Source organism: Epinephelus moara, chromosome 7, assembly GCF_006386435.1.
Source record: "Epinephelus moara isolate mb chromosome 7, YSFRI_EMoa_1.0, whole genome shotgun sequence".
NCBI lineage: Eukaryota > Metazoa > Chordata > Actinopteri > Perciformes > Serranidae > Epinephelus > Epinephelus moara.
The window spans coordinates 262,635-273,451 of record NC_065512.1 but is presented as its reverse complement, the minus strand read 5'-3'; the positions used below and the strand labels follow the sequence as shown (position 1 = coordinate 273,451).

The 10,817-nt window shown below is 45.7% G+C and overlaps 1 protein-coding gene across 1 annotated transcript in view; it reads left to right on the top strand.

Annotated features, from left to right (window-relative positions):
* The first annotated feature begins 459 nt into the window (after positions 1-459).
* The window catches only part of lonrf2 (LON peptidase N-terminal domain and ring finger 2), a 22,433-nt gene continuing 12,075 nt past the window's right edge, over positions 460-10,817 (top strand). Inside the window, 5 exon segments of the mRNA XM_050048291.1 lie at positions 460-2,023; positions 6,727-6,845; positions 7,612-7,734; positions 8,750-8,911; positions 9,031-9,250. Of these exon segments, the coding sequence (XP_049904248.1) occupies positions 1,282-2,023; positions 6,727-6,845; positions 7,612-7,734; positions 8,750-8,911; positions 9,031-9,250 (1,366 nt within the window). The 5' untranslated portion in view covers positions 460-1,281.

The window sequence follows — 10,817 nt, the reverse complement described above, 5'->3', positions numbered from 1 at the left end:
GCTCCAGGATCTGACCTGAGGACTGGTCCAGATCCAGGAGCTGACCTGAGGACTGGTCCAGATCCAGGAGCTGCTGAGTGTGGAACATGATGATGTGTGTTCAGCTCCATAAACAGACGTGAAACAGAGCTTATATAAAGTCTTACATAAACAGTGAATCAGTCTCACAGCTCAGCTCAGAGTTACAAAGCAGCTGTAACACAGTGAACAGGGATCTGACCAGGAAGTGATGGTTCTAGTGTCTCACCTGGACACACCTCTGTATGATGTCACGTGTTGTGAGTTTGTTTGGATGAAGCTCACACACACACACACACACACACACACACACACACACACACACACACACACACACACACACTCGGCCTCTGTCGCCACTCTCAGGTTATACAATATCACTGCGTTATATAAGTGAGCCACTTATCAGCCAATAGGAGCGCGGCTCAGCCGTCACGTGACGCCCTGTACAGCTATCCAAAGAAGCAACAACCTTTAGCATCTGAAGCTAACTGGCTAACGACCAAGATGGAGAACCCCACCGCGGCGGAGCTAATCTCTGCGGGGTTTTCTCGGTGTTAACGGACAGGACGGGACGAACGGACCCGGTTTGATACACTTTGTATTTTAATAGGTCGTTTTAATAATAGTTGGTGTAGTTTCGGGGCGGTGTTAGCTCGTTAACCGTCAGCTAGCTCTCGGCTCTTCGTCTCTTACATAAAAACAACGGCCGATGAGCTGCAGCTGACCCGAGCTCAGACCGGATTTATGGCTCCGTATCTCAGATCTCTTTATTTAAGCCTGGACTGTATGTGTTGTTAACTGTTTTAAAAGCTAGACTCGGCTTCTGTTGAGTTTGAACAGTATCTCAACACCGAGTTTAACGCGACAGACTAAAAGGAAATTAAGCTTCTTACTGTCTTGCTGAGCACGGAGGACTTCACCCAGCGGACTCACAAAACACTGGACATATTTTTATTAAAGCAACAAAGTCTGTCAAGTTTCAGATTGTGTGTTAGAGACGTTTCCAGAGGTGTGACAGGCGGCAGGCTCCGGTCAGTGTGACCGACCTCCGGGCAGCAGAGCCGGTGCTGACCCTGCAGAGACCCTGACACAGACCATGTTCCACAGGGGACCGTTGGTGCGGGTCTGTGGCTCTCAGTGAGTCCTCACATACTGCCCATGGCTGTCAGGGGGAGTCGGGCTCAGTCGGAGGTTTGACTCTCCTGTCTGACTCTCAGTGAACCTCTTCATCATCTGTCTGAGTTAAAGAGGAAGAGGAGGATGGAGACAGGAGTCAGGTCTCACCTGGGCGAGATCTTCGTCCACCCGCTGTCCAACCCCGGAGCTGCGGGGATCTGTCCCGAGATGCTGGAGGTGGCGGAGGAGGCGAGCCGGGCCGGAGACTTCAGCCTGGCGGTGGAGATCTACAGCTCCCAGCTGTTAGACCTCCAGCAGCCGGACCGGGGGCTGTGTCTGAGGAAGGCCGACTCTCTGGCCCGAGCAGGCCGGGTATCTGAGGCTCTGGACTCGTACTGCACAGCGGCCAACCTGGGCAAACTGAGGCCGGAGGAGCTGTCCCTGTTGGTGGACACCATCGGCCGGACCCTCCGGGAGAAGGACCTGGGCATCACCGGGACGGTAAACGGGCACGGTAAAGGCTGCAGCAGCAGCAGTGGGGAGGACGGAGGGGACAGTGATGGGGAGTGTGGAGATGATGAAGCTCTGGACTTGTTTTCATGTCGCCTCTGTAAGTGTCTGCTCCATGAGCCCACCACCGTGGAGTGTGGACACACTTTCTGCAGGCGGTGTTTGGAGGGAGACTCGGTCAGAGAGTGTGTCCGCTGCAGACACAAGTTCAACAGGAAGGATGGACTCAGGTTGGATGTTGTTCTCAGCGGGCTGCTGGACAAACTGTTTCATACAGAGAGCAGAGCCCGCAGACTGTGGATCGAGGGAGAGGCCCTGTGGAAGAACCAGAAGCTCCCTGAGGCCCTGGAGAAATATGATGCAGCAGTGGACCTGGGTAAGAACACACATGTGATCACTCAAACATCCGCCATGTTTTCATTTCTTATTAAAATGGGACAAGTTTTCATCCAAACTACAGAATTCATCTCAGCTGACCTACTTTTTGTTAGTGTAGTTCACCGGTGTCACCGGTGAGTGGCGCCAGTCCCACCTATCCAAACTGCACTGAGGTCAGACGTTACATGATGCACGAGACCGTGTTACCTAAGCAGCACACTTATTGATCCGGAGCTTTTCAACGACACATCTACACCATGTTCTGTGTGTCTGATCTGCAGAGCTGTGCAGTCATCAGCAGGTACAGGACAGATGCATGTGGTGTTATTCTGCCCCCGTTAACCCTCTGAAACCTGCACAGGGCCTGGGCTCGCCCAAACACATGGGGGGGGGGTCATCAGCAACCAAAGAAGAAGTGACCCAAATAATCAGCAAGACATTAGTATAAATAAAAAATTGGCTTTAAAAAAGGAGAAACAAGGAAGTGACCTGGGAAAGAGCTTAAAATTATAATAATGATGTAACATGATTTTAAATATATAATAATGATGATTAGAAATATAGTTTCTCTGCAGCTTTGTAAAAATATTTTTCTAAATCTATTATATTTTGAAGTTTATGTAACTTTTTTATTTTTTTTATCAAGGTGCTCATTGTTTCTTTGCTTCTCTGAGCTCACAGGTTTGAATACTTGCAGCACAAGAAAAGTGACGTTGCCCCAGATTTCAAAGGGTTAAACCCATAATGTATTGTCTTTATATACAAACTGGTTCTAAACTGCATGAAGACATTTGTTAGGTGGGACAGACCCAGTTGGACTTCAGCCTGAACCCCTCCTGTCACTCTCAGTGTTTCATAAGCGTGTAGTTGACATGTGTTAGATAACACACAGGGTGAAGACATGTTTATAACGACCTGTTGCTGTACGACATCATCAGAACAACAACCTACATTCCTTCACTTTCTCTGTGGGATTGTTGTGACTTGAAGCGTCGTCCTGAAGCAGTGGAGCCAGAACACAGAATGTTCTGTTCCCTCATGTTGGCATATTACATAAAGAGTGCCAGCATGTTTCATTAATCGAGGGCCAGGGCTGCTCTCATGTTGCTCACTTTGAATCCCCACAGAAAGCCAAAGCGACCTCTCTCCACCTCTGGCCTACATATCAGAGCCACATTTAAAATCAATTTCCTGTGCTCCTTGAATAGCTCAACGACTCAAACGAGGCACAACTGGACCTGAAAGCAGAAGGATTAGATTCTGGTCTGATTTTGTGTTCAGTGGCACGTTTACAGATATTTCTGTGCCCGGATCAATATTGATTCATGCCTTCTGTCTCTGGAAGGACTCTGGGTGACGGGAGGACACAGTGTCTTCACAGCTTTGTCTCTGCCAATCAGTGTTTCCCAACAAATGCAGCAGGAGGCCATGTGGTGTGTCTGTGATGTAGGATGAACAAAACAGGCTCATGGTGTCAGCACAAATACCGCTGTTATCCAACCTGTGCCATTTAGGCAGTTTCACCCGTGCCACGTGTCACATGTTACACACTGCATGCACACAATGACACTGATATGATAACGGGCAGTGAGGCACGCTCTGCAGGGTAACACAACCAAGGCAGGAACAATTAATACAGTGATTTAATATGAAATAAACCTGCTCAGGAGGGAGAGGAGATGATGAAGGTCAGACTGAAACAGGAGGAAAGATGGTGAAATATAACTGCATATCCAGTTTCCTCTGGTGTTACAGCCCATGATGGATCTATGACTCCTCATGTCTTGTATTTTGTGTGTGTGAGCGTGTAGGTCATCCACCTTCTGTTAACGCACCTCCAGCTTGAGGAGCCACATTCCCCGTCCTGCTGTAGTTGACCTAATGCAGTGTCACAGTCCTGTCACAGTGTTCACAGAGTTAGTTCAGTGAGTCAGCTGCTCGTAGCCTGTAACACATCAGGCGCTTAACTGTCCTGTCCATAAAAGCAAAAGTACCCAAAAATATCTTTAAAAAAAAAAGCAATAAACACCAGAGTTTTGACTGAAGTGTCTCCACTCTGGAAATTCAAACAATGTCTCTAGGACGTGAAAAAAGTATCTGTGTAGTCTCTGTGTCTCTGAAGTTGGGCTGACGGAGTTAACCAGGGGGATACAGGAGGGTGGGGATACTGGAGGGTGGGGATACGGGAGGGTGGGGATACTGGAGGGTGGGGATACGGGAGGGTGGGGATACTGGAGGGTGGGGATACAGGAGGGTGGGGATACGGGAGGTTGGGGATACGGGAGGGTGGGGATACGGGCGGGTGGAGATACGGCTGGGTGGAGATACTGGAGAGTGGAGATACTGGCGGGTGGACACAGGGATGGAAATGACCTTACTTGTGCACCTCCCACAGGGACGTTGTGGTGGATTCCAACATCTATCAGCCACTCAATAGATTACTGTTATTTTTTGGGCTGGTGAGCAAATCAAATGTAGCAGCCACCATTTACCAACATTCAGCTGGCGCCTGGTGCTGATTTCCATCCCTGGTCGGCGCTGAGCTTCCATGACACTGCCCTCCTGATACCAGCTGTAACTGCCCTGTTAGCACAGTGACAAGTGGGATACACACACGCACCAACACACAGCAGGTTCACTGTGATATTAATGCTCTGAATATTTAATAACTTGTGTATCATAGCTGATCTCTGCGCTCGGTGCAGCACACTAAGTTAACATTAATCCTGAGGTGTTCATTTAGGACCCTGAAGTAACTTCAGACGCTCATCTCTAATTTATAATGTTTTAGATAACTGTGTCTGAACATGAGATAAATATAACTCTGTATGTGCCAACATGTTTCTTTAAGACCTTCAGTCTGTTGCCCTGGATTAAACTCATAGGAACCTGTTGTTACTGCAGAGTGGTGCAGTCCAGCGAACCTCAGAGGGGCTCAGATGATTATACAATAACCAGCTAATTAAATATAACACCAACCCCTCACAGAGCTATAGATATATGTTTGTTTTCAGTCCACATTAAAAAATCCTGGACTATAGGAAGTATTACAGGAAGTCATGAAAGACACAGAAGTCATAACAGTTGACAGACGTCAGGCCTCGTTGTGTTGGTGACACTTTGTCAGAGGAGTTTTTATTTCCGTCCTGCTCTCTGAGTGTAGAGAGGGCGGGAACTTAAATAACATCTTGTTAATAATGCAGCAGCTCGTCAACCTGCACTCATTAAATAACATTAATACAGAACAGGAACAGTTCGATGTTGACTTTGTTACAGAAGCAGCTGTTGGTCCAGACTGAATATTCCTCTTATGATCTCATGTAAAGGCTGTGTGACTTTAGTAGAGACATGTGAATATGGTCTGATGTCCTGTGGGTTGTTGGTGCTGTTTGTGCTCAAGTCTCAGCATCTTTACCTTCTGCTCAGTTTTAGGGAAAATGAGTGATCCAGCTTTTAGAGAACAGTTCCCTGAATAAATTTCAGAATCCAAAGTTCCACTTCTGAAATCAGAATCAGAATCAGAAATACTTTATTGATCCCCGAGGGGAAATTATTTATGTTACAGGTGCTCCTTGCAGGAGAGGAAAGATACGTGAAAATATAAGAAATTTAAACAATAGTATTTACAAATATATAGTTAAATAAACAGGAATTATTAACAAACATAAACGTAAATAAATATATATATATATATACATATATATATTGTAAACTGAACAAGATTATTTACACAAACAGAATATATACAGTCAGGGTGAATGGGGTTATTGCACAAGTTAAATTAAATTATTGCAGTGTGTGAAAAAGTCTCAGGGCCACTCAGAGGGAGGAGTTGTACAGTTTGATGGCCACAGGCAGGAATGATTTCCTGTGGCGCTCAGTGGTACATCTTGGTGGTATGAGTCTCCCACTGAAAGTACTCTTGTGCCTGACCAGCACATGGTGGAGTGGGTGTGAGACATTGTCCAAGATAGTTCGTAGCTTAGACAGCATCCTCCTCTCTGACACCACCATCAGAGAGTCACACTCCATTCCCACAACGTCACTGGCCTTGCGGATCAGTTTGTTGAGTCTGTTGGCGTCCGCCACCCTCAGCCTGCTGCCCCAGCACACAACAGCATAGAGGATAGCACTGGCCACCACAGACTCATAGAAGATCCTGAGCATAGTCCGGCAGATGTTGAAGGACCTCAGTCGCCTCAGAAAATAGAGACGGCTCTGGCCCTTCCTGTAGAGAGCGTTAGTGTTCTTAACCCAGTCCAGTTTATTGTCAATGTGTAAATTGACAATTTGAGACAACACTCTCAGCCTTGGTCCTTAATAACAGAGAAGACTTGTATAAAAGTGTGAACATAATGTTTATGTAATGATGACTAAAGTGTGGCACACAAACCTGCTTGCTCCGCACACGCGCGCGCGTGTGTGTGTTGTATAACGGAAATAAAGAGGTAATTGTCCAGTGACACGTCTGATGATCTGACCTATCAGAACTATATAAGTTTTATATAAGGAGCTCGTCAGCGTTGTCACATGACGAACACGTCTCCAGCACACGGGACATTGTTGGCCTACTTCTGTCAGACCTAGAAAAACCTGTCTGTCTGTTAGAGGCGTTTCCACTGACCTGATTGTGTGTGTGTGTGTGTGTGTGTGTGTGTGTGTGTGTGTGTGTGTGTGTGTGTGTTTCTCTGTGGTCTACAGCGCCCTCTTCAGGCAGACTGCTGTGCCAACGGGCCAAGCTGCACATTGAGATGAGGAACTTCAGTCAGGCCGTGCAGGACACCAACTGCCTCTGTCGGATCAAACCTCTGTGGCCAAAGGTGAGACGCAGCTCTGACGTGGACCTGCAGGGCGGAGTCAAACACACCTGAGTCCAGATCATCTCTATATATATGGATCATATGTTCATTGACATCAGATAGTTGTTGTGTGTCCTGCTGACGGGCAACAGCGCCCCCTGCAGGTCACAGTAAACCCCTCAGAGTATACTGCCACTGAACATAGATGTTAATGATCAGCTATAATCTTTAAAAATCGTTTTTATAAAAACTACATAATGTCTGTGCTGCAGGTAACTGCTTTATAGACAGTTTTACACACACTGTTTTTATCTGGTAGTTGTGATAAAAGACATATTTATATTTTCTGTTTGCTACATGTAAGTTGTTGGTATAGAAATAACCACATTATTAGTTGGTACTGAAGCTGTTAGTGATGTCACCGGGTAATGAATGATGACTTTAAACTTACTGCAGGTTTAAAAGCTGTTGCCAACAAGACATTTGGTTTCAAGGTGTTTATAATAAAACATAAAATAACAAATGATCCATCACATCCTGTTATAAAACACCTGCTGACAAGAGCAGACAGAAACACTGACTGTCTTCACATGCACTAAATATTCTGAATTTTGTCCTTCAAAAATTTGGATGATCTCAGCAGAACATGTTTACATGACCTCATGTTCAGAATAACAGTGGAATATTAGTGTGCATGTAAAGGTGCCCACTGAGGGTCTTTTTCTCTCTTTGTAGAAGGAGAAAATACTGGATGTTGTTAATCACACTATTTGTCTGTTAATTTCAGGCTCACTGTCTGAAGGCCACGGCGCTGAGTGAAGCCGGCAGGAACGATGAGGCCTTACAGGAATATTTCATGTGTGTGGCTCTGAAGCCGGACTGGACCAAAGTCAGACTGGAGGCTCAGAAGGTGAGAGAAGCTACTTTGAATTAAAATACTACAACATTCGTTATTCATCCTCTCACATAATGTTTTTCAACTTCTGACTTTTATAACATGGCAAAGTGTGAATGAATGTCACGATTCATTGATGTCTGTGCAAAGAGAAGATCATAGGACCTGTGATTTCATACAGACGACACAGACTCGTACTGAACTGTTTACATGGACGCTAAGTAAAGAGATCTGATCAGACGTGTGTTTACGAGCCCGATGTGAAGCCTCTCATCTGCCAGAAATATAACAGAACAAGTTGTTATTCCAACTTTATTGAGAAAATTAAATTCAGAATTCGTTCAGATTATAAAGTGAAGAGGTAGAAGAAGAGGTTCCACCTGTTTATACAGTTTGTAGTAATAACTAATGTCAGTGTGACCCAGGTTGTTTTCTGTAGCTACAAATTACAGATGTCCCCTAAACACCTCACATGCTGACTGTCAGTAGACAGTTCAGTTTACAGATGTTCCCTAAACGTCTCATCTTCAGGCTCCTGGTCGATAATGTCAGGTGACTCCACACTGTAACAACAATGTGACAGGCTGTTTCAGAACCAAAGAACACAGTTATAACACAGAGCACTGACATCAGGACGCAGCACGAGCACAGCGCAAAATATTTTTTGACTTTATGAACAATCTTCTGGAGCATACAAACAGTTACTGCAGCATGTTGGTGCATGCAGCAGCTACGTCACCTGATGTTCCCCTCAGATGGAGCAAACATGTTCAGGAAGAAAATATTAACTCCAACCAGAGAGAAACAATCAGTCTGTTTTCCTAATAAACAGATGAGCAGAGGTTTACACCCCCTCACTGATGGGGCCGGCCTCCTCTGACTGATGTGGTCACGAGGCAGTTTTATTCTGACTGTTATTATGAACTCACCTGTTGTCAGAATACAGGTGTAAAACACATGTCTCTCTCTGCCTCTGCTGACCTGTGAGTGAACTGTGAACATGACTCAGGTGTCTTGTCTCATCCTGCAGGTCCTCAGTGAGGTGTTCTCCTCTGTCTTTGAGAATGAAGACATGCCAACGCCGCTACACCCGCTGCAGGGGGGGCTGGCCACCCGCCTCATCAAACCCCCCACCCTGCTCCGGTCCCTGAGGCCCCTGGCACAGAAACCTGGCTCCTCCTCCTCCTCACAGGTACCTGCTCACAGACTGACATCCATTTTCTCAGTATCTCATCCCCAAAACCTGTGTGACTGCATAACAATTGTCCCTTCATGACTGATGTCTGTCTGTCTGTCTGTCTGTGTGTCCAGGACTCAGAGTTCAGTGTGACTAAAAGCGCTCCGGTGGACGACTCCAGACTCTCGGCTGCGTCTCCTGGTAAATCGGAGCGTGCTGTCGGGGAGGGGAGCACCAAGAGCCTGGCTGACGTCCTGGCCACCCTGCCACCGCCCCCTGGTGGCCTCAAGAGGAAACACAGCGGGGATGGACCCTCAGCCATCTTCAACACACCCTCCAAACTGCTCAAACCTGGTAGGACAGACACGGGTTCACTTCATGATATCATCAGCTCATACAGAACTATAATAAGTAATTCTTGGTCTAATTTCAGTGAACACATCACTGTTATATTCTTTGTGTTGCCTTTAAGTAAAGTGGGAAATATCACCATTTGAATGGCACATTAACAAGTAAACAAAGCAGGAAGTATGATGAAGAATTACATGTTGTAGATTCTGTTCATTCAGACCTGAGGGCCCCGTTTAAATCATCTATAGCTCATAAGGTGCATTCAGGGTGAATCCAACCACTTTAGCCAGTTAAACAGCTCATTATCTGGACACAAAGAGGTTGTATTTAGTCCTGGAATTAACTATAGGTGGGTTTTGGGTGTAACATGGATTCAACCAATCACAGTGTCATCCATCATTCCCTCTTAAATCCACCTGCAGCAGGTGACCTGATATGTACACAGAAGATTCTGTAAACAGGAGCAGTGAGTTGTTTCCTGCAGACAGTAACACAGTCAGAGCTGTGATGTCACTGCAGCTAAACTACAAACTGTAGTTATGAACCTGACAGAGGAAACACAGCTCAACTTTAGCTTCTGAAATAATCAGTGAAGTTACTCTGCTGCTCCTCGACTGTAAATGTGGACCGTGTCTCTATTAATGTGGAGTCAGACAGCAGCTCTGCCATGTTCACATTTTACAGAAGGTCATTAACATTTTCCTGATTCATGATGTTTTATTTCACCCACCTGCAGCCCCTCCACGCTCCCTGTGCGTGTAACAAGCAGAGTGTGCACGTGCTGTGAACCCTCCTGTATAGGCCCATCTTACTGTCTGAATAATATGTCCTTTAAACAGCAGGAAACTCTGCACCATTCTGACTGTAGATCAGGTTTATGTTGGCTGCTTCCTGCTGCCTCTGAATACCAACACACCAACAATGCTCCTGACCACACCTCATGTTAGGACCTACACATACATGGACACACAGATGAGCAATGGAACAGACTGATGTCTCTGCCAGTGACACCAGTCACACCAGTGACATGCTCCACAATCAGAAGTTTCCGTTACATACAAACTGCAGTGACTCATGTTAGTGACCGACTGCAGTTTGCTTTGAATCATTGTTAACAGCTGAATTTAGTTAATTTATTGTGTCGTCACAAGAAGATTATTAATGACATAGCATGATTTTAAAAAAATCAATAAAGGTTTTAAACAGTTTGAATATTAACCCTTTAACAAACACACATCAGCAGACAGCTGTAACAGATGGTTATTAAAATAGATGTAAAATAAGAACTGACTTAAATGAAGCAGCGTTCATTCTGTCTGCAGCAGAAAACTGAGGCCTTCACTGTCATCACGCTGTCTGTAGGTTTATGATGACATCACTGAGCTGCAACACATGAACACATGCACACATCAACACATGCACACATCAACACATGCACACATCAACACATCAACACATGCACACATCAACACATGCACACATGCACACATCAACACATGCACACATCAACACATGCACACATGAACACATGAACACATGCACACATCAACACATGCACACATGAACACAT